This window comes from Eucyclogobius newberryi, unplaced genomic scaffold, assembly GCF_026437365.1.
Source record: "Eucyclogobius newberryi isolate DKJ021-1_F unplaced genomic scaffold, fEucNew1.0.hap1 SCAF_6, whole genome shotgun sequence".
Classification (NCBI taxonomy): Eukaryota; Metazoa; Chordata; class Actinopteri; order Gobiiformes; family Gobiidae; genus Eucyclogobius; species Eucyclogobius newberryi.
This window is the reverse complement of record NW_027316278.1, coordinates 36800747-36825346: the sequence shown is the minus strand read 5'-3', so window position 1 is coordinate 36825346 and position 24600 is coordinate 36800747. Positions and strand designations below refer to the sequence as shown.

The following is a 24600-nucleotide window of genomic DNA, read 5'->3' as shown; positions in this document are numbered from 1 at the left end:
AAGCTTTCACGTGGAAACAACAGTGTCCAATCTGCACCTAAAGATGTTGTATTATTTCATTGATTCTTCTGGACCATTGTAACTTCATAGGCTGTTTCCTCCAAATGCATTTCCCCCACAGAGACCTAAAGATCGGCCCTTAAAGCAGCTCCTACACAATCACACTTAAACTTAGGATTCAAAAGAAGTGATTTTGGGTTATGATGAAGTATATATTTTCAAAAATAACATCCCTGATGGGACGTAAACAATTCTCCCTAATCATAAAAAGATTTTTTTCACTGTTCTCAAACTATCTCTTCTTCTTTTGGAGGTGGATGTATTGTTATCATGTAACTGATTCAAAATGGAGAATTCTGAGCAGTTTATATCCATTAAGCAGTTAAGTTTATTATTACATATTGCACAGTTGATACATGTGATATTTTAATATCACATGTATCAACTTATATCCATTTATTGTACTTTTCTATTGATCCACCCGAAATTTTTTGATACAATATAAAAATGTAGAGTAGTTATGGCCCAAAAATGATCCAACTGATGGGCAACACGTCAACTACATACAGTTACACAGCTGACTGTCCACTGTCTATAACAAATAGACATTTGCAGGTGCAATGGGGATAAGAGTGGGGAAAGACATGCCGTAAATTGTCAAGAGCTGGCTTCCAACTCACAACGCTGCGGCGCATGTGTGCCATCCAGAATCAAATGGAATTTTACACATTATGTGTCAGTTATTCCGCTGATGCCTTAACGGTCGCTCCAGAGGCTGAAGCATCATTGTGACTTTAGAACAAGCCGTTCCAGTTCAACACTTAGTCTTTACTGACATTTAAGTTGTTTTAAATGCCATTTTTGCAGACTTATATATGTATTTGGCAGAGGGGAAGAGTCAGGGACTTCTAGGGCTTCACACAAGGCCTTAAGATTTCAGCTCTTAAACGTTAAATGCAATAATAATACTTTGCATTAATCATGTCAATCAAATAACTTCTTATCTCATTATTATTGCCTTACAAATGATCTAAGGCAATAATAATAAGATTAAGAAGTTATGTGCTGAGTTCAGAAAACTACAGTGTCCAAGTTGGTGTTGGTCAGTTCAGAACTGGCCGCTCATTCAAACAGAAAGCAGAAGGCCCTGTGTCGTTAACACTGACCAATCAGATGCCTTTAGCATTGATTGACAGGTTGAAACCATCTGTAGTGGCTAGTCCCACCCACGACTTCTGGCGACTGCAGCGACTCTGCCCTGCTCTGGGATAATGACTGGAGGGGCCATGTTTGACCATGATGCATTAGAAGTCTGAGCAGTGGAGCCATCAACACCAGATCTTTCACTTCTGCCAGAGTTTATGTGCAAGAAATAAAGAGATGAAGGATTTGTTTGAAGCTTTCATTTAGACTAATAATAGGATTTATGTTAGAATAGGAGTTTGTGTCCGCTATGGGAGTTGTCCTGAAACATGCACAAGTACATCTAACATCAACCGGGCTAAAGAGTTATGACACTCTGAGCTGAGTTTAATAACAGTGTGATCTAAGTGTAATACCAGTGTGATCTAAGTGTAATAACAGTGTGACCTAAGTGTAATACCAGTGTGATCTAAGTGTAATAACAGTGTGACCTAAGTGTAATACCAGTGTGATCTAAGTGTAATAACAGTGTGACCTAAGTGTGATCTAAGTGTAATAACCGTGTGATCTAAGTGTAATAACAGTTTTATCTAAGTGTAATAAGTTTTATCTAAGTGTAATAACAGTGTGATCTAAGTGTAATAAAAGTGTGATCTAAGTGTAATAACAGTTTGATCTAAGTGTAATAACAGTGTGACCTAAGTGTAATAACAGTATGATCTAAGTGTAATAACAGTGTGACCTAAGTGTAATAACAGTGTGACCTAAGTGTAATAACAGTGTGACCTAAGTGTAATAACAGTGTGACGTAAGTGTGATGTAAGTGTAATAACAGTGATCTAAGTGTAATAACAGTGTGATCTAAGTGTAATAACAGTGTGATCTAAGTGTAATAACAGTGTGATCTAAATGTAATAAAAGTGTAATAACAGTTAGATCACACTGTTATTACACTTAGATCAAAGTGTAATAAAAGTGTAATCTAAGTGTAATAACAGTGTGATCTAAGTGTGATTTAAGTGTAATAACCGTGTGATTTAAGTGTAATAACCGTGTGATCTAAGTGTAATAACAGTGTGATCCAAGTGTGATTTAAGTGTAATAACAGTGTGACCTGTAACAGGAAAATGTCATGTCATTTTATCTCTGCGGTTATTGTGTGCAGATAATATGATAATATGGGTTCCTGATAAAGATGGTGCGGAGCATCTGTATCGTGTCAGACATATGTCAGGACATGGCTCGAGGGTCAGGTCACCTCCGGATGAGATAGCTCCAATCTTTGGATCCGTGATAGCTGTTCCATCTCTTTCAGAGCTGATTTCATTGAGATGATGTGCGTACGTGTCAGTTTATGTCACTGCCTTTAAAAGGATGTGTATTGTCATTATTCTGGAGGATGAGGGACAAATGCTTTTGTCAGGGAAAGTGATTATTTACTGTGCACGAGCCACCTTTTGAGATTTTTTTTTCTACAGCTTGTTCCCTTTCGGGGTTGCGGGTAACTTCGGGCCTTAGGCGGGGTACACCCTGGACAGTGGCCAACTCGTCGCAGGGCCAACACATAGACATAGACATAGACGTTACAGACAACCATTCACTCTCACATTCATTCACAAGGGCCAATTTAGAGTCACCAATTTTGCCTAATACATAAGATAAGATGATCCTTTATTGTCCACACATGGGGAAATTTCATTGTTGCAACGCAGGTAGATACAGAGGAAAAGAACCGCTAACTTATAGGAAGTTTGAAAAATACTCTCAATAGAAGAACTCTTATAAACAAAACCTCCCATTTCCCAACAAGGGATGGAGGGGAAAAATAATAAAGATAAAAATAAATAAATAAATACCATTGCATGTGATCACGACAGTAATTACATGAATATGTGTCACAACAGTAATTGCACATGAATTGCACAGTAATTGCATGTGTTTGGACGGTGTGAGGAAGCCGGAGAACCCGGAGAGAACCCACGGTAACACGGGGAGGACATGCAGACACGGGGAGGACATGCAGACACCGGGAGGATATACAGACACGGGGAGGACATGCAGGACATGCAGACACAGACAATTCTGAATCGGTCACAAGTGTTTTATTGATGTGTTCATTTGGCTTCATGCTGTCGCTGCAACATTAAAGACACAGTGGACACGGTGGTCTGTCCTCGTCTCCACCTCAGTCACAGTGAAGACAAGTGCTACATACACTTCCTCATATTTACTCGTCTTATTAGCTTTTGGTTGACTTTTGTTTGTTTTGTTATTAGGGATGTCACAATATTCATTTTAGTCACGATTATCATGAGGAGAAATATCACGATTGTACGATTATTCACAATTATGAAACATTAGGAAACATTTATATAGTTTAAAAAAAATAAAAAATAATTAACTTCCCTAATCTTTAATACAGCGTATTCATTTAAAAATAAAATGGTAATGCTTATTGGCCCCTCATTGTAGCTCTTTTAAGCATTATATAATTTATTAATGAGATGATCTCCATGGTGACGCTCGGGGGAGGGGCTTGAAACTTTCCTTTGGCTCACGCCAACAACAAACAAATTTGTGAAGAATAAAAACGCATTTACAGGTAAGATTACGCTCTGGAACTACCTTTATCTTTATCTTTATACAGATTTATAAAGATCTCTCTCTGGGCTGCTCTGGTGGAGTGTCCGACGCTCAAACGCCCCCGACGTGTTGCCCCACTATTTTAGAAGGACGGCTCTAGCCAGTCACGGGCACAAAACTTAGCGAGATCATCATCAATCCATTTCTTGACAGTGATCTCTTGAGTGTCCTTGCAGCCGCTGGTTTTGTTTGTGTTTGACAGCGGCAGCAGCGTGCTGTTTCTCAGCGCGCACATGCGCTCCGCTGCTTCTGCTGCTTCCGCCGCTGTACAACCACAACAATAATCGTGGACTGTAGTGTAGCGCGCCCAGTTTGTGCATAGGAATGGCTTTGGGTATGTTCACCGCGCTGTTTTTGCCAATTAAAAATATATTACCACAAAAAATTTGTCGGTCATTGACCGACGCAAGGCTTGATATATAAATAAATGTTCATAAAAAAAATTAAAAGAGCATTGAGAATAGTGAGGAAGCTTTCCAAAATACCTGGCACTGCTGCTGCATCTTCTTGGTGGGTCGGCCCACAATGTAGATGTGTGTTGGGGGCAGGCCGATGGTACTGTACACCGAGATGTCTTTGGTTGAGCCGTAGCCGGCAAAAATCTTCATGTGAGTCTGAAGAGGCAAGAAGAGAGGTTAAGGGTTATGCTTGGTGTTCCAGCTGCTTTGTCTGTGTGGTAGACTGGATTAGAGAGAGCAGACCTCAGTCAGTGCCTTGAGGAAATTGGCCTTGTGCCTGAGCGGGTCGTGCACCAGCCCGTCGCAGAAGGACACGATGCCATGAGGGAAGTTGTGCTGTGACAGCCAGGCTACCACCCTCTGCTTCTGCATGTCCGGACGGCCCGTCACGTAGATGATCATGTAGCCCAGGTCCTGCCAGTGCCTGCGCTCACACACCTCACACACATTAGGATGTCAGAGTTTGATTATGGAGAGTGGGATTTGTGTGAAGTGTAAGAGCCGTACCTGACCACATCCACAGCCCCCGCACGCACTTTGGGGTCACTGCCCATGATGGACACACTGGCTGCAAACGACCCGTCGATACTGAAGGCCACAAACTCGGTCCCATGAGGAACAACCGTCAGATAGCTGTCTGCAAATGTGTGGTCCCCTCTGGAGAGACACAGGGCAAAGCGTACACACAGTTTAAGCCTTTTGTCCTTCTTAAGCCAGATTTGAACTGGGTTAAATCCTGTGTTTCTCATCCCATGCACCAACTAAATAAATAATTATAATTCGCTAGACAATTCTCCTATAAAATGTTTTGTTTTTCTACAATTAAAAAGTAAAATGCAAGACAAACTTAGGTCCAGGTATTTTGGACGTATAAGCCCATTGTTGTGGCAACAGAAGCAGCATAGAAGCATTAGTGAAAGTTTGGGTTGGTGCAGAGTTTACGGTGAGGGGCTGTGTCAGTGTGAACGGATTAAAAGAGAGAATTCGGCTGTTTTATAAGAAATATGATTGTGTGGATGTCATTCTGATGTTTGCAACAACATGGTAAAGAACAGCGTCTAACATTACAGGAAAGGTACAGAACACTGGAAACTAAGCTAAAATATATGAAATGCTGACAACACGAAGGAATGAATTAAAAGGTTCTTGCTATGTCAATAAGAGTATAAGCTTGTCTTTTCTGGAATCAAATCTGTAAAAAACAAGTATGTCACTGACATTTCTTTTATCCCTTCTGAACAGGTCTTTCGGTGAATTTTTTATCATTTCCGCTGAAACTATTATATACGCACCTCACAACCATTTTGACCGGGTAGACTCCGATCCCCAGCCGCTTGTCTTCTGGAATGGTAAAGGACACTCGGCCGCTGCTGTTGGTGACCTCAGTGCTGTTGTACACCCACTCTCCAGAAGGGGGCTGCGTCATGATGTGGAGGTCCACCTGTGCACAGACAAGGACAGTCACATTAGGGACATTCAGAGTGTATTTGTAGTCTCATGTGACATGTGATCAGAGACCTTCTCTGCAGCCAGAGTGACCATGTCCAGGGGCCCGTACATGAAGCGGCCGCTCAGCACCTGGGAGCTGTCCTCTGGGAACACGGCGTCGTTGATGCGGTGGTTGGCCGTAACATTCTGTCAGAGCCAAACACAAGGGAACACATGGGGGAGTTTAATGTGACTCTGTGATGTAGGAGTCGGACTAAAGGGTTTTATCTAAAAGAGTTCAGGACAAGAGCAGCCTCCTTACGCAGTACCTTCTTTTCCACAGTTCAGTGTGTTTGTGCTGGTGCTCACCCTGATCTTGACCTGCGTCCTCTTCCGGAGCCACTTTTCCCGAGGTTTGGACGGAGTGAATTCAGACACTTCTTTCCCATCCAGCTCCAGGATACTAGAGTTCTCATGTCTCATCACCTGCACAAACGCACAAACACCTGCTTTAGACCTTGGTGAAGACCTAGTTTAGTCTTTTATTCTTTAGTCTTTGTTACTAGAACCACAAACTCAATATACTCAACATTCGAATTTAGCAAATCTTCAAAACAACATTCACAATATTATCAACTTTACGATATCTTGCTCCACCTCTACATGCAGCAGATCTTATTATACTTTCCCGGCTGTGAGAAGACGCTGCTAAAGTAGTCTGACAGAAGAGGATTGCGGAGCGTCCCAGCACTGACCTGTCTGAGAAGGAATGACACTACATCGGTGGACTCCCAGTACGAGGCGTGGAACAGGTGAGGCAGAGCCACCGTGGGGAAGGCCGTCAGAGCATCAGGGCAGTACAGGGCAAAGTCCAGACGCTTAGTGCCCCACCAGCGAGCTGCAACTGTACACAACACCACACTTAGTACACACGGCAAGGACACAAGTGCAGCAGCGAGGAGGAGTCGTAGAGGAGGTTAATCTGAAATGATCCTGTAACAGTCCCAGTATTCTCCAGCGACTGCAGAAAGACAGGCTCTGATAGAAGTGTGGCTCGGCCGTGAGAGCGCAGCGGCTAGAACAGGACAGAAGAGAGCAGTAGCACCAGAGGCCGTCAACATGTCAGACACTTCAGCTTCTGCACAGGCTACATGTGCTCACGTTTAAAAGGTTTGCATGTTATTCCACTCGAGTGAGCTAAACGCACAGCTGGACCTGCAGTGGAGGACTGGTCCCAAAATGACCGTAACGCATTTTACATTTATAACTGACTTTAGCCCTAATGCTAATGATTTAAGTCTTAAAAAAACAAGCAACAATTTTGAATTTCCAGGGAAATTTGAAATGTCAGAGGAATACTACTTACTAGCCTCAAATTTGTATCTTGACTAAAGGGTGGGCGATATGAACAAAAGGAATATGTCAAAACCTTTTGGAGACTAGAGTAATGATGGTCAGGTGAGATTATGTCCACCAAAAATGAGTCAAATATGTCTTTAAACATATTAGTTGTGTTTTAATGATCAGACAAATGAGACACGACTGTAATATTGATAGTAAGCACAACAAATTGCAGAAATATCACCTTGTTTATGACTTACTTTCCTCTTTATTTTAATCAGTTCTCTAGATTTTTTTCTATAAAAGATAAACTCGATATCCACATTTTGAATATCCTCAAAAAAACATTTACAATATTATCCTTTTTTCTATATGACCCACCTTTATCTGGACTTCACACAAATTATTATTTGTGTTAAAGTCTGAAATTACATTAGGTTCCACTTCACTTTTGCTCCATGAGGGAATTTAGAATGCTTTTGTTAACAAACATTTAAAGGCTCTGAAGGATTTCTTTGTGTAACATCACATCTAACCTCGTGAAAAGCTCAAGTCTCTTTAAACTTTTGAGTGCTTTGAATCATTGTTAGGCCCGTGGAGCAGATTGGAGCGTGTGAGAGGACAGATTTTTTCATGCAGATTCAAGCGTCCTGGTCCTCTTTGCTCAATACCTTGGTCCACTTCAGCCTGCGAGTCCAGAGACACCAGGTCTAATATGGCACAGTCCAGCCCCGCGGACAAGCATCTCCCGTCCTCACCGTCCGGCTCCGGCTCCAGCTCTGCAGGCACAGGCTCGGGGCCCGGGTCTGGGACTGGATCTGAGCCGGAGCCAGCTTTCTTACGGGACTTGGGAGGGTGTTTCAGGTGGAAGGACCTTTGCGAGGTCAGGGCGAGTTGGGACAGCAGACTAGAGCTTTTGGACTTGAGTATTTTGTTTTCTGCGGCTAAAAGAGGGAAGACACAACACAACGAAACACAATTCAACACTGATGCTAGATCCTGTAGCGTTCAGCGGGTAATAAAGCAATAAAAACAAGGTTGCGTTTGTCTCTTAACAAGAGGTCGTAGTTTAACATCGCGGTGAATGGTAGCCAAGGGTTTTATGGTAGAATTTGCCGCCAAAGATGTTTTGTTGTGGTTTATGTTTAATAAATCTACAAAAAATTTAGTTAAAAGAACATAAACATTGAGTTTAAATTAAATGAAATATTTTGCATTTTGAAGCTCCTTTGCATATTTCCTTGGTCTAAAGACCTAAAGATTTGACAGAATGTGCTGGTGTTTGCATTTGGGGTTGATTGACAGCTATAATAACACTACAGTCTGTTCCCTCTGACCAGAATAAACAAAAAAAACTGATGTAAAGTTAGCTGGAGACTTTTTTTTTTATTTTGGCTCAATAAATGTGAATTCACTTCATGGTGTAATTGAAAGCAACAGTACATTTTTTATAATCATATAATGAACAAAAACTTGAATACCTCGTCAATAAATCTACAGTTTATATTCAGTGTTATGAAATTAAAACAGAAAACACAAAATAAATGTTTTGCTTTAGAAATATCAAATGCAAATTTCTATTTATTTTCAATTATAATGAATACAAAAATGTTATTTACTTTTTAAGACTAATATGTCAGATGTATTATCTTATTTAGAACACCATCATTAATAAACATAATCTTTAAAACGCAATTTTTGATTATTAAGAGTGCCGCCTTCCATCAAAGTCTGAGGACCCAAATGCCAGTGGTTTTGTAGATCCAGCTACAGTAACAGGCTGTAAATGAATAAATGAGATCTCTGGAACCTGCACAGCTCAAAGCTGAAACTTCAAAACAAAGTTAAATAAAGTTAAAAGAGATACATCATTGTAACTTGAACAGGGGGAAAAAAGAGCAAGAAAGTACTTTGATTAGAAGTCCTTGTCCCTGACACGATGAGGACATGGAGACTCTGGAGGACAGAAAACACTGATCTTTCCAGAGCAGGTGAAATGCAGACACAGCGGAGGTGTTGCATGCACCGGAACAGTTGGGAAATGCATCCGTTACTTGCATTTACATGGAGACAGTGGACAGTGAAGGTGGAGTTTGTGAATTCCACCACAAGAGGGAGACAGAGAGTAGGCAGTGAGTCCAGTGGGATTTGTGTGTGGGCAGTCGGAGGTGAGTGAGTGTGAGAGGTAAGGAACTGTGACTGAGAAGATTATCTGTCATTATGCTGCTGGAGCTCATCTTCACTCACTACGTTCACATGCACGCAGGAAAAACGGATAAGTGGCCTAGTCCAATTTAAACACTCAAAATGCCCGTAAACCCAAGAACTGAGATTGAGTCTCAAAGATCCCAAAAATGCATGTCCTACTGCATGTAACAGTGCAGTCCATCACACCAGGAGCAGACTGGGAGAGGCTTCAACTGCACCAGGGAAGAACCAGACAGGGAAATATCAGTTATTAGTTTGGTTTTAGATAAGTCCCTCCACTGCAGACTAGAACGTGTGCTTTTGTTTTGGTCCACTGCTTTCAAGTAAAAACTACCAGAGATTCACTTAAATCCCTTGTGCTGCGAAGAGAAAGCGACACAGTCTGACATAAATGATACGCTTATGGATGTTGAGTGTTTATAGTGTATATATAGTGTGTTCATCTGTATGATTGCCGTTTTTATAAGCAAATAATAGCTGCAAAGTTTTTGTGCTAATGCTAAATTACTAGACATGTCTGAAAGTCCCTCAGCCCTCGCTCACACCTAATTGGTTCTTTGAACTGCTGTAGACTGGGACAAGAGTGGTTTTGGGGCAAAGATGATACGAGTTTGGTTGTTTATCGCACTCGGAGTTTGTCTGTGCGTGCAAACGTAGTGAGTGAGAGGATGTATAAACCTGTCCTTCAGGAGTCTGAGGACACATGTGCAGTGAGAGTGGAGGCAGTGACACAGGCTGCAGTAGACACTTACTGTTGGCTATGTTGGTGGCAGTGTAACTGTCTGCCATTCCTGAGACCTGGCTGGCAATGCTGACCTCACTGGCCCTCCTTTGGCCCCGGGATAGGGGGCCTGTGATGGGGGACGAGGGGTACGAACTGTCCATGAAGACACCACCATGAGACTGAACAACGTCTGCTATCGGTCCAAACAGAGATCATGTTAGACAAACGTCCACAGAGGACAGGACGTCCAATCACAGGCCAGCTGAGGGACACCGGCACCACAGAGGTCTGCCCTGGTCCTGAGCCGGCCCGTTGAGTTGGATCGAGGACACACAAGCAAACGACAACATACAAGGCAGATGCAGGACCACAAACATCCAGAATGATCAGTCCTGGGCTAAGAATGTGCAGATGCGTTCCATTTCTTTGAGCAGTGGTCAGAGGTCAGTGTTAGTACCACACCACAGGGTCTGGAGGTCAAACACTCATGGAGTCATCTTCACATGATGAGCAGAGCACAACACAATGTGACACAATGAACCACAGAATGGAGGCTTAGCTCGCTGTATTTCCATGGCTCATCCACACCAACGCGGGCACAGCTCAAACATATTATGTTTGAGCTGAGAGGAGTTCTTATGACTGTGTGACAAGGAAAGCAAAGTACCATATAACATCTAATACTTGTACCTTCAGTTAGTGTTGAATACTAAGAATACTAAATGTATTTGGTTACTGGATATTGAAGACCTGCATTAAAATGTATTTTGTAACCTTTTTCTGTTACATGATGCAATTAGAGAAGTGTATTCTGAATACTTCAAATCATTTTGAAATAATTTGCATTATATTATAGTGTAAAAGAATGAGATTAAAAGAGCTTTATGTTTGTTTCTCTGTTTATTAAGCATTTGTTTATCACTGACAAGAGACGGAAAAATCGCACATTCAAGCACCAAAGAGCAGATTTTCACAAAAAATGTGCAGATCAAAGCCTAAATTTCATAAAGTTCTGCTTTAATTTTAGAAAAGTAATATCAGTATTCTAAATACCAAAACTGTATCAGATTACAGTTGTGTACTCTGAATACTGTGTTGACCCTCAGTCGTACATGTACAGTACTTGGTTACATCCAAACACTGCCTACACTGACCTGCTTTTATAAATAAAGCCTTTGGATTGATTTCTCTACATTATGATGGATGGAATAAAGTCCAATTAAAATGTAGTTTATAAACTAAAGTTGATGACAGTTCATTCTCATACTACTACATTTAGAAATGAGTAAAACTACTCGGAGTTGGGGATGGACTCATGTTAATGGAGTTAAATGTGGTTTGGAGCCATGGGAATACTGACGCCGCTGAAGCACACGACAACACTGAACCAAAGCATCTCCACGTTCAGAGGGACAAACAGGAGAGGGCGGTGGGAGGGGGCGGGGCAGAGGCAGAGGCAGCTGATTGGATGAGGCTACACACACTCCGGGCTGGCGGGCGGGGCTTTGAGGAGGCCATCCTGCCAGCTGAGCACGGGCACAGGGATGCACGTCTCACTGATGGTCTCCGGATAGCGCAGTGACAGCGAGGGTCCACCGTCCAGCAGCAGGGGGGCGTGGGTCTGCACGGTCTCCACTAGGGGGCAGAGGAGCCCAGGGGGGTCAGGGGGACAAGGGAGACACAGAAACTCATGAGGAAGGACAGTGTAAGGACAGTGGAATGCCTTTGGTCAGCCCCGCGCCTTCAAAACAGCCACTTCCCATTCTTTAGGCAGAAGTCTGTAAAATATCTACAAATATAAATATCATGACTGCGCATGCGTGTTGGCTACAGAAACATACAGTGGAATGTACACATGACGACACATTCCCCTGTAGTGTGGACATGATACTAACATTTCAAACTCGATTTTGCCACAAAGGAATAGGCTTGATACGCTATACCTATTTTATACCACAATAGAAACACTAAACCTATAACTAAAACACTGAATAATAGTACTTTATGTTGTCATGTGTGACTGTATACTAGTTCTGATAAAGCTTGAGATCATTCTAACACATTTTGTCTTGTTAAGTTGATTTTTTTTTTGTATCGATAGTTGTTGAGATGAGTCTCTTGTTTCAATACTAATTTTAATATTGATTAGTATTCGATATTCAATACTTTTGAAAACCCTACTCCCCAGAGGGAAGGGGCAATGGGGATATCTCTTTGGTGTAGGTCAGAACTAGACCAAATACAAGCTCTTTAAATCCATCCATCCATCCATCCATGCCAACTAAATAATTGAGGCAAACTCTTCTTTTTTTTTTTTGGTCAGTTTGTTCTCTCAACATATGAGCTTTCATCTGGAAACATCAACACTGTCTGATCTGCACCTATAGATTATTTCCTTGAATCCACTTATATGAATCCATAGATTTCTCTGGGACATTGTAACTTCAAAGGCCGTTTTCTCCAAATGCATTTTATTTTATGATAACTAGGCAGCAGCCTCTAAAACAGCATCCAGCAAACATTGTCTGCACAGTGAATATTAGCAATTACTACAATAGATTTAGGTAATTTGTGAGGTAGCTATAGATTACAAGGGAAAGTCTGATATAATGGTCTTTAACAGTAGTTTTTACTCTATATAAAATATGAACAATTATAGTACATGCACAAGGCTGAATCTGTTGAACTGAAAGTGAGTTAATCATACATCATTTGTGTTCTGTTATTAGGGCCATAGTGGACATTAAATTCATACATAATACATATTGTTCAACATAAGCAAAACATCAATTTAGTCAAATTTAAAAGTCTTTTAAGGGAAGTGCGTGGATCAGTTTAGCTGGTGTGGATCAGTTTAGCTGGTGTGGATCAGTTTAGCTGGTGTGGATCAGTTTAGCTGGTGTGGATCAGTTTAGCTGGTGTGGATCAGTTTAGCTGGTGTGGATCAGTTTAGCTGGTGTGGATCAGTTTAGCTGGTGTGGATCAGTTTAGCTGGTGTGGATCAGTTTAGCTGGTGTGGATCAGGATAGCTCGTGTGGATCAGGATAGCTCGTGTGGATCAGGATAGCTTGTGTGGATCAGTTTAGCTCGTGTGGATCAGTTTAGCTGGTGTGGATCAGTTTAGCTCGTGTGGATCAGTTTAGCTCGTGTGGATCAGTTTAGCTTGTGTGGATCCTGTATCTGGATATATATTTTATCGTGAGGTTCTGAGGTAAACTGCTCTTCTGTGACAGGACATGTGATTCCTCAGTAAGATCTGGTGTATGTGACAGTGCCAGGCTAGACTTACCCAGCAGAGCGGAGTTCCCATCTCCCAGGGGGAAGCGCTGATAGCGGGGCACGTTGAAGGGGGGCAGGAGGTGGAACTTCTTCTCCAGCAGAGGCTCCAGGCGAGAGGCCGAGGGGTCAGCCGGGTGGAACAGGTTATAGACCTGCTGACAGGCGGGCCGCAGCTGGGCCACTGCACACAGCACACAAACAGACAGCTAGTATGAATGTTCAATCTAAAGTCAGAATGTTGTTTTTTATTTCAGAATGGAGAATCAAAAGAGCCTAATATTCAACTGTAAAGGACACGTATATTGCAAAACAGACATTTTTCAATGTTTAACCATGTTCTGACATTAAAAACATACCTGTATTTAGCTTCAGTGTTTCATTAATCCTGTTTACAGGGACTTTTTGTCCCACAAAAACACTTGGTTTTAGGTTTCCTAGATTTGTGAAGTGAAAGTGAGCGATCCGGAGGTCTCCTGTGCTGTTTTTAAGTTCTGCTCATTTCATTACAACTGCGCGACATTAGCTTGCAAGGACAAGCTTGCTTTTGTTTATTTCCCCATGGTATGTCCCTCTGCTGCCAGTAGATGGAGTGCTTCTCATGTATGATTTTCAATGCAAAGCTAACTTCCTCAAGAGCATGTTTAAAAGCCAATAAAACATAAAATAAAAGTGCATAAAACATTTACCACTGTTTATCCACTAACATCATATGTAATTCTTGAAAGATTTTAAAATATACATATCCAGATGGTTTGTGGTGCTTACCGTCCATCATAGGAATGACGGTTTTTCGGAGCGCGAGCACCAGCCCCAGAGGAGAGCCAAACAGGAAGAAGTCTGTCACCTCAAAGTCGAACTTGCCCAGAGCGGTTCCGTCCAGCATGGTGCTGCTGCTGGAGCGGCGCGACACTGCATCACTGCGCAGCACACTGGAGTGGAGACTGCACACAGCACAACCATGGTAAAGTCAGAACCCTGCAGCGCTTTACATCATTGTGACACATAAGGCAGCGAGAGATGGGAAATATAACACAACATTTAGACATTTTGAACATCGTGCACAATCTTCCAAACAAGAAAAGTCCTATTTCTTCACTTTTAAAGGTAATTTACAGTTTATTCACAAATAATATTGGATGTTGGATAATTAGACCTCCTCGACTAATACGTTTAAACACGTTTCATCACATTCCAAACTATAAACGTGACTTGACATGGACAAAACAACGACTAAAGCAAGACTAAACCAGGTCTTCACCAAGGACTAAAACAGAACTAAAAAATAACTAAAATGGGACAAAAACAGAACTAAAACTGGACCCAAACAGGACTAAAATGGGACAAAAACAAGGCTAAAACGGGAATTAAACAAAACTAAAACAGGACTAAAATAGGACCAAAACAAGACTAAAACGGGACAAAACAGAACTAAAACAGGACTAAAACGGGACCAAAACAGGACTAAAACAGAACTAAAACTGGAACAAAACTGGACAGGACTAAAACGAGACAATAACAGGGCTAAAACGGGAATTAAACAAAACTAAAACAGGACTAAAATAGGACTAAAATAGGACTTAAACAGGACTAAACCAGGGACAAAACCAGAACTGATACCATAACACACAATGTTATTGGGCGGCTACAAACAAGCCTCGTGATGGCCGCTCTTATTGGCTGCACAATATGAAGGGAAATGACGGTTGTAGTTTTATCGGGCGACGCGTGCACCTGGACAGGAAGGCGTGGTGCTGCTTGATGGTGTCCTGCTCGTATGTGGATGAGTCACTCCTCTTGCGGGCCAGGGGCTTCTTGTCCTCGCTGACACTGGTGCGGGGGATGTCGATGTTGCTGCGGCTCAGGTGTCTGCTGCCCTCTAGTGTCGGCGAGGAGGAGCCACAGTTCACGATGATGCCTGGAGACAGCAGGTCCTGGTCCTACAACGGTTGAAAAGATTTGAAAATCATGAAAATCGACAGATTCATCTGATGAATGAAAACGACATACTATGCTTTATTGTGACACTTTAATTACAGCTAAGTTTTTGATGAGTGAATGTTTTCTTCTTCCCACTCAATTGAATTCTTGTTAAGTGTATTGGTTATATGCATATTTGCTTTCTTCAAGTGTTCATTGACTTAGTCCCAATAAATAAATAACTGACTGAATGAGTCGCCTCACCTGTACACTGACCACACTGCCCCTGCGGCTGCTGTTCTGGCTCTCATTCACAATCTGGTTACTGCTGCACAGAGCGTCGAAGCCCATGATCCCTCCTACACAGTCCCCAATCAGACACACCTACCAAGCCAGAGGAAAGAAATCACACTTAACGCATCTGCACCAGCCAAGCGTGCAGTGGTACGCTTCAGCTGTGAGGAGGTACCTGTCCCGAGAAGGCCGCCCCATCCATGGACTTGAGGAACTCCCCGTAGACCTGGTTGGCCCGGGCGATGACGGCGGCCACAGCCTCCTGGTACAGGGGCGAGGAGGTGGCCAGGAGGGGCAGAGCAGCCAGAGGGATGTGGTCCTGGCTGCTGGACAGACAGCTCTCGTCGTAACTGTAGGGGCTCAGGCTGCAAGACGCCAAACACTAGTGTGAATGTGTGTATAGAGAAGGGCTGAAAAAGGAATCGCAGCAAAAATTTGGAAAGATGCGGGTCTGCGGAAAGAATCCACAACATGTCCAATTTCCCCAGACACTACAGCGGTCTGGAGCAGTTTTTAGGGTTATTAGAGGAGTCAAACTCTGCGTTCTCGCATTAACTCACACCCATGACCATACTTGGTCATCTATGTACCAGGGGTGGCACAGGTCAGCCCACCTCACCCCCAGGCAGTGAGGCAGTATAATGGGTGTAATGGGTGTCTCTGGGCTGGCCTGAGAACACCTCGGGATCCCCCCGGAGGAGTTGGAGGAGTGGGTGAAGGTAGTCTTGGAGTGCCTGCTTAGACTTCTAAGCGGAATAAGATAATGGATAGCTGGATAGTAGGTCTCCTTTAGGTTGTGTCTAATTAATTGTGTGTATCTAGTGCAAACCAAATCCTGTGCCTTACTTGGAGACCAGACTGAAAGCCTCGGCGCAGATGGGTGGACAGGGGACCAGGCGGATGGCGATGCGTCCCAGGGCGGCAGGGTAGTGCACTCTCATGACGGCGCCGAAGGCCGTGCTGATGGTGTTGACGTCAGCCTGTTTGCCACTCTGCTCTCCGCATCCCGTGTCCAGGATGTTCCCGCCGTGCAGCACCAGGATCAGCACATGGATCTTTGACGGCTGGAGGCACTGCTGAGACGCAGTCTCCTGAAGATAACGAAAGAACACATTTACAAACTGTATTAATACTTACAGTATATCATATACATCAGTCAGAATGGGAGCAGAGACAGCATGCTCACAGGAAGGGCAGTTTAAGGATTCTGGAGCTGAATTGTTCATGAGTCATGGATATTCACTAGGGCTGAAACAAGTTAATCAATGAATCGCAGCTAATCGATTATTGAGGTAATCGTCAACTATTTTAGTAATGGACTAATCTGGATTGTACACGGATGCCAAAACATGCCATGTGCTGAGAGAAAAGGTTTATGACAAGGCAAAGAATTACATCAAAATAACACAGGAAACATGGACATTTAGTATTTATAATGACAAATCTTAAACTTTGAGTTTAGTCTAAATGTTCTCAAGCGGCAGCTTTATCTGTGTTTTGTTAATGTCTCATATTCACAGACTTTTTGCAAACATAAATAAACTAACTGAAAAATTTTAGCTGGACAAATTGATATATTTTTCTTCTTTTTTTCACATTTTAGTTTCATCCTTACAAGAAAGTCTGCAACAAATAATTCACTAATCGTGACTAGTCGACTACAAAAAATATAACGGTCATTATTTGATCATAGAAATTGTATCTATCTGTATATCTGTATATGTAAAAGACAATTTATAACAAATACATTATTGTGGCATTATTAAATCAAAATACACTTTACTTGTTAATATTCTCTATGTAGAAGTTTAGTCACCATATTTCAAATGTTATTTGGTTAAGGTGTGTTTAGTCTCAATGTACAATAGAAATAATCCTTTCACTAGACTAAATTAATATACAATTATATTTTACATTTACTGAGAGTAGAAGTTAATGTCAAAGCAAGAATTACACCAAAATGACACAGGAAACAAGTAAAATGTGTGTTTTGATGTGTGTTTCATTTTGTCCTCAAGGGTAATCACTTTAGCTTCATCTGGGTCAAATTGAGCAAAGCTTTCATAATATTCAGAGGCCTTTCCCAATCTAAACTAATCGGTTGATCATATCAATATCGCTAGAATAATCGATTAGCAAAATGATCGTTAGTTGCAGCCCTATTATTCACACAACAGAATATGGAACAGACCAGAGGAAACCAGAGAGGGGACAGAACAAGGCTGACCTGCACTGCACCAGGACAAGCGTTCAACATCACAGAGGTGGGTGCAACACTGAACCACACTGACCCAGGACGCCGCTCAGCACTGGGGAACTCTGCCATAACAACTGAGCTAACCAACACAATATAAAGTTCGGATTGGCTTTTACATGTGATATTAAAGATATTCTATGGAACTTTTCTGCTGGAGGGTCTGCCACCTGCTTGTCTCTAGGGAAATATTGCTTTGCTTGGAATTTATCTTGCCTGTAATTAATTAAAGATGTTTTTTATTGCTTAAAAAACACAGGCACTTGGCCTGGTTTTGACACCTGCTTGTTTCCACGGAGATAAGTTTAAAGGAGACGTATTATGCTTGTGTTTCCAGTTACATATTCTTGAACTATAACATAAGTAGCTCATAATTTTACATTTTGTTCATTGTAACCACAATAATGCTCTAAACCAGCTCAGTAATAGAAACGGGTCCATTGACTTCCTATTCAAACCTGCATTTACATACTTGTATTTTTGGAAAGTGGCTAAAAGGCATTTTAGAACCTCCATGTGTAATTTTGAGTCTGATGTGAAAATTGAGAATTTTTCAAATAATCGCAGAAGAGAAGTACAGTGATGTGGGTGGGGATAGGGGGTAAGGGAAAAAAGGAACTTTTTGAGCACTCAAGGCTCAGGGCAATACAGGATTCCTCAAACATGCAGGAATCAACCAAAATGTAACATTGACTGAACTAATGATGAGGAAAAACTGTTGTAACAAGGTTAAGAGCTCATGAAAGCCCGGGTACCTGGCATTGAAAATTAGTGAATTTTGTTTTTTATTGTAAAAGCAGCTCTTTGGGCCAAAATGAGACCACTGCGCGCAGTCTGCATCTAATAATAACATGGGTAACATGAGGTAAGAGCCGAAAACAGCGCACTGATTGGCTGCACTTTGGTGGTCCACCCCAGTTTCACTTGTATATTTGTACACTTTCTTGAAAATTAATGCATGTGAATATAAAGGTTTGTAAGAGTTATGGATGAGTTAGATATATTTAAATACCTACTTCCTCCTGTCTGGATTTGAAAATCAGGTATCCCATCTTCAGAAATAGATTTTCTATTATATTTCCCCACATAATATATTATTTGTAATGTTATTGCCTTTTAAACATTCTTCTGATTCTTGAGTATATTTACTTTGGACTCTCATATTTTAGAACAATGTATCTACTCACAAGTACACAAGGTATTGTGTGAATCCATCTATACACATGATGAGGGAACACCTGACTATATCTATCAGTCAGGCATTCCTTCATCAAGATTGGTGTTAGCACTTTACTGGTAGCAGAAGGAATTACCATGGATAAACAAAAGCTAGTTTGGAAATTTGACAGAGGGAGAGGACCTGGTAAACAGGATTAATTCGTGAAAAGCGTGAATGAAACTAAACTCCAGATATGTTTTTGATGAAGGAACAATGTTGGAACATTCTTAAAGTAAAAGCTAAAAACAAAACAAATGCCATTCTGTGGAAAATCCCAGGCAAAGCAATAACTTCTCCATGGAAATAAGCAGGTGACGGACCCACCACAAAAAAATGACAAAGGGCACCTTTAAAACTCCAAACTCATCCAGGTTTGTTGCCACTTCTCGCACTGTGACTTGTCCCGTTTCCCTGTAACTCCTTGGCCCACCTCTGACAGTTAACAGAACACAGTGTGCAGTTTTGTGTGGGACTGGTCCAAAACTCCACATGTGCACAGGACACACATCTGGACGTCTTCACAGGGACACAGGGACAGGGTCAGTCTGGGCTAGGCCTCGGCAGCCTCTGGGGTTACTTACTGTTACCGTGATGGTGGGAATGGGGGGGCTATCGGCCTGGCCAATAAGAGAGCCACGCATCTGAAGACAAGAGGACATTACAGGCTCAGGCTCCTCCAGCCCATGCACACTCACAACAGACTGACGCTGGGCTCGGGTGGGCAAGAGTGACAAAAATCTATCTTTTTTTTTTTTGAACATCCTGATAACAATAAAAAAAGAACAGAAATATGTTAAATTTGTCTTTAAAAAATATTTAAGTATCAGACAAATGTGAAAAGACACTATTCATGGGTTTCAGGCATAAGAATTCCTTACAGATTAGATAACTATAGATCTTCTGTAGTTATCAAAATATTATATATTTTTTTTAAATGGGGAAAATCCTTCCAATCAGGAAGGAATCATTTTCCTGACACCAATGAATACCCTGGTGTGAAAGATTACAACTAAATGTGTGTACTATCTAATTGATTCAAAATTGCTATTATAATTGGAGTGCAATTATCAAATTTCAAATACAGATAGAATGCCTTCTGCAAAGGCCAAAGTATCCTGTATCTTTATAGAAATATGTTGTTGTACCTGTAGTTTAGACTCTACAATCATGGATTTCTTGTATTTGTTCATCACTTCAGATTTCAGTCTTCTCTCACATAGTAAAGTTCCTACAGGGGTTCGGAATAAACCCTCCCGCTTTTTAAACATATATTGCAAATATTATTAGAACCACAATATTCTCTCAGTTAGATATTTTTTCCCAAAAATGCCATTCAAGACACCTTTTTATTAACAAAATACCCAATATTTAAATGTTTCTTATCTTGATATTATCAATAATTAAAGTAATTGCCCAATGCTCAACACCAACTACCACTTTTCTGGGACTAGGTTTTGATTTCTTCTTTGAAATAGTTTACAAGTTTACAAGTGTAGTTCGCAATGATATAAACCTCGTCTCACACAGGGTTTTCTCTCTTCCAGCTTCTTGTGAGGCCAAAAGATGATTAGTTGTGTTTATATTCTAGAATCCCTCAAACTGAGCAGGTGGGCCGGTCAGAATTCTCAGGTGGAATATCCTGTCAGATGGCAGATTTATTGACCTGGTTTATGGTTCATATCATTCCTGGGCCTGTCCTCCTGAAACTAAAACTAGCACAAATTTCAACGTCTTCTCTGTCAGCATAAATAAACAAAAAGGAAAACTTTTTTCAAAATAACTGCGAAAAGCCATTATCCAACCTCAGATGTGATTGTTGTTAGAAAGAACTTTACACCACAAGATTAGCCAATCCCAAACACATAATATATATGATAAATTGGGATAATTATTTCAAAAACTAAATCTCCCATAGAGATTACAGAGTTACAGAATATAGGCCCCTGCCTTCCATCTGAAATGAAGACATCCTTACATTTCTAGAACGTGAACACAGCCTATTGAAATCCAATCAACAATGCAATAAACACATTGCAGAGCTTGTAATTATTTATATATTCGTTAGGTCCCTGTTTCTCCTTGATCTTATCTCGACACCTAAAAAAGTATTTCCAATCTAATCACAATATTAGTCAAATGCTGAGGCCTAGATCTGTGCAGATGTTACCTCATCCAGCCTCTCTTCACTGATGGTGCGCTCGTAGTCCGCAGACATGTCCTGAAACATTTCCCCTGTAAACACACACAGTTAGGCCCTGTTTGGACCTGGAGCACAGCAGCAGCCCTGGGACTAGGACATGTCGTACCAGGAGCGTCCTCTGTGTCCCCCGCCTCCATCTTGTCCATCAGGTCGTTGGAGTTCCATTTGGTGATCTCCTTGGGGAAGACCTCCTCTCCGTCAGACAGGTCCTCTGAAACACAGACAAAATACAAGTCGTCACCCACAGAGTACATTAGACTCTTTCTGATCCTGCTGATGGAACTCCCACTTGTCTGTTCATTGAAGTAACAATTTTGGTTCTCCAAGCTTAATATTGACAATATGTGACATAAAAGGTCAGATTTTGTTTTGTTTGTAATTTAAAAAAAAATATTGATACTTCTTCAAATACGTAAGTTTGTAATTTTGATACCGGTAATAGTTTTAGTATTGATTAGAATCAGATTTTCAACCTGACTTCAAATAATAAATCAGATGCCATGTCCAGGCAGTCAGTCTTACCATGACTTTTACATGAGTAGTTTTCCCAAATACTTTCTTACCCTTTAGCGGGTCCTTGAACCACTCCTTTTTGTACTTTGTACTGCTTGAGTAATATTTTTACACACGCATGCATACGCACTCAAACATTCATATTTTGTGATATTCTGAGGTTAATCCCAGTTTCTCCAGTCAAATCAACTTTTGCTCCATTCTGGAATTCAGAATGTTGACAAAGGGTATACTCAGGGGTGCAAGTGTTATGTGTTTAAATGTATTACACATGTTCGCTTAACTACCGTCTTATCTTAAGATGTTGCCATTTATATTACCTTGTATGTGCAAATGCCAGAATCACTAACCATATTAAACTAAAATATCATCAAAATAGCAGTTTGAACAATCATATTCTATAACAGGAACATGGCTCAAAAATAGTCTGCAGTAGTATATACATTGTTGAAGATTGGTTTACACCATCCCAGTGTAGCACTTACATGTATTGTGTATGAAGGCTTCATTTTGGACAGTGAGCTCAATAAATATAGAGGCATTTCTTATTTAGCGAAACACTCAGTGTTTATAATAATAGTAAGTTGTGTATATTGTGTGGTCGTACAGGTTCTCACCAGCAGAGGGCAATGACGGATTAACTTAGATCAACTCTTCATCTCAACACAGTGGTGGAACAAGTACTCAATTTGTATATAAAGTGTATGTATTTATTTTTTAGTCAGTTGTCTCTCTTAACACATAAACTTTCCCCAGGAAACGTTGTCCAATCTGCACCTAAAGATGTGTTAGTATTTAATTGAACCCACCGCATTCATAGCTTTGTATGAGACGTTTAGAAGATTTATATGTAACCGTTTTCTCCGAAAGCATTTCTCTCCCACAGAGACATAAAGATCTGCCCTTAAAGCAGCTCCTACACAAAATAAACTTTAGGTCTAATCTAGTTTACTCTAATACTAAACAAGCATGCATTTGTTGCCTCTATGTCAATACAATTAATGAATGTAAACCTGGCTCTGTCCATTTTTCAGATTTAAATGTCCCAAATACCAGTATGTGCAATTTTGATACATAAAATGCCTCATTTGTATGAAAACATTTCATAATGAAAAACATTTATGTGAGTAAACTACAGAAGTTTCAAATTAATCTAATTAAGATTTTTTTCTATTCAGCCACTGTGTCTCACCTTGAGTAATGTATTGCTTCTGTATCTGTACTTTTACTTAAGTAAAAGTATCATATAAAAAAATCTACTTGCGTAGGTGAAACACTGAAATTTCTTTTAGTTTGAAACTATTCCCGTCATTCTTATGATTAAATTTTACTTGAGTAGTTGTTTCTCCAAATACTTTCTTACTCTTTAGTGTGTCCTTGAGACATTACTTTGTACTTCTGCTTGAGCAATATTTCAACACTACTCTTAAAGATCAAAATAATTTGATCTTATTTTTTTCTCTAATTTTTTAAGAAACAGGCAGCTAATACATGAATACATTTTCCTAATATTAAACTATTACTTTTGAGGTACAACCATTTTCATATAATTTTCTCCACAGAATTTCACACTGATACAGACCAGCTCTGTGACCTTGCAGTCGCTCCAGCACAACCAGCACAGTACGAGAATATAAAATACAAAGACATTCTATACAGCTATTTTCATTCGATATTTTAATAATAGGAACTATAAACGGAATAGAACTCTAAAAATATCATACAAAATAGCGCCTGTGTAGTAGTGCATACATATTTAAAGAGATTTATTCTGTGATATTTTTACGTTCTTCATACCCGAAGCAGACGCACTTATGTATTGTGCATCTGGTTTATTTTTGACTCGTAGCCATAAAAAGAGATAAAATATAGATAGAATAGTTATAAATGTGTAATAAGTGATATTTGTGTGCACATACACTGAATATATTTTTGAATGAAGCAGTGAGAGCAGCACACCTCCTCTCACAAGCTGCCCCATGCGTACTGCACCACGTGATGAAGGTTCCACTTAGATTTATTCATATTATAACTCCATAACATCATAAACTGGGAAAAATTATCACATTTATTATCGAACACTTTGAAACATAGTCAAACGTTTTGACCAGGAAAACGTTGAAATTTAAAGGTGCACTTTGTCATTTCTCTGTTGGTCAGCCACCTGCTCGTCTCCATGGAGATGCTATTGCTTTGCCTGGAAGGTTCCACAGTACGGCATTAAACTGATCTGTCTTGCATTTATCTAATTATAGGTGTTTGAAAAGCTTTCTTACAGTGAGCGGCTCGCCTTTCCATAGACCTGACCTGTAACTTGGCCTGGTGGTGGATCCCAGACAGAAAAGTTATACAGTGCATCTTTATGAGGTAAATAAGGCTAATAATGTTCGAAGTTGGCTGGGTTATGCAAGGCAAATTCTTTATCACAATTTTATTTCCTCATATTGATCAATCACGATTTCTGGTTCAATTTTGTTTTGTCTGATAAACAATAATAGCGGCTTTCAATGTTCTATTTGTGATGGACTATAACGACTAAGATACCGAGTAATGCAATATTAATCCAATACCAAAACCAATGCATTATGTATTAAAATGCATTGAAAGTCTTCTACTACAAATGACCATCTTCTCTCCACCACAACTTGAACTCACCTACAAATTAAATATATGTGCAGATAAACTAAACGATGAACAATGTATTAATTTTTTAAAATTAAATTAACATTTTAATTATTTTTTTTTTAATTACAATTTTCAAACTGTGAAATAAAGAAGTAGGTATTTAAACCTTTCCAAGTCATTTGTCGCTCTCACAAATCCTTTGGCACATCACAGCCAATCAGCTCTCATCCCAGAACACAGAACTCTTCTTTACAAGTGTGAAAAGATCAAATGTTTAATCATTAGAATAAGACAGCATGTCCAGGTCTGACAGGACAATAGTTTGAATTATTTGTGAATTTTGGTGTGCAATGA

The 24600-nt window shown here is 40.5% G+C and overlaps 1 protein-coding gene across 6 annotated transcripts in view; it reads right to left on the bottom strand.

Moving 5' to 3' along the window:
• Window positions 1-24600, bottom strand: part of LOC140347554 (membrane-associated phosphatidylinositol transfer protein 2-like) — a 99716-nt gene that overhangs the window by 4141 nt on the left and 70975 nt on the right. The window contains exons 8-26 of one of the 6 annotated variants that reach the window (XM_072434046.1): window positions 21215-21319; window positions 21076-21140; window positions 19490-19549; window positions 16282-16526; window positions 15611-15800; window positions 15406-15525; window positions 14956-15161; window positions 13990-14165; window positions 13235-13405; window positions 11428-11580; window positions 9974-10138; window positions 7685-7957; window positions 6428-6576; window positions 6042-6158; window positions 5763-5879; window positions 5537-5685; window positions 4752-4901; window positions 4488-4668; window positions 4272-4400 (exon numbers count right to left, since the gene is read on the bottom strand). In XM_072434046.1, coding sequence (XP_072290147.1) covers window positions 4272-4400; window positions 4488-4668; window positions 4752-4901; window positions 5537-5685; window positions 5763-5879; window positions 6042-6158; window positions 6428-6576; window positions 7685-7957; window positions 9974-10138; window positions 11428-11580; window positions 13235-13405; window positions 13990-14165; window positions 14956-15161; window positions 15406-15525; window positions 15611-15800; window positions 16282-16526; window positions 19490-19549; window positions 21076-21140; window positions 21215-21319 — 2921 coding nt within the window. The remainder of the gene's footprint in view (window positions 1-4271; window positions 4401-4487; window positions 4669-4751; window positions 4902-5536; window positions 5686-5762; window positions 5880-6041; window positions 6159-6427; window positions 6577-7684; window positions 7958-9973; window positions 10139-11427; window positions 11581-13234; window positions 13406-13989; window positions 14166-14955; window positions 15162-15405; window positions 15526-15610; window positions 15801-16281; window positions 16527-19489; window positions 19550-21075; window positions 21141-21214; window positions 21320-24600) is intronic. The other 5 variants (XM_072434050.1, XM_072434049.1, XM_072434047.1 and 2 more) reach the window with 5 other exon arrangements.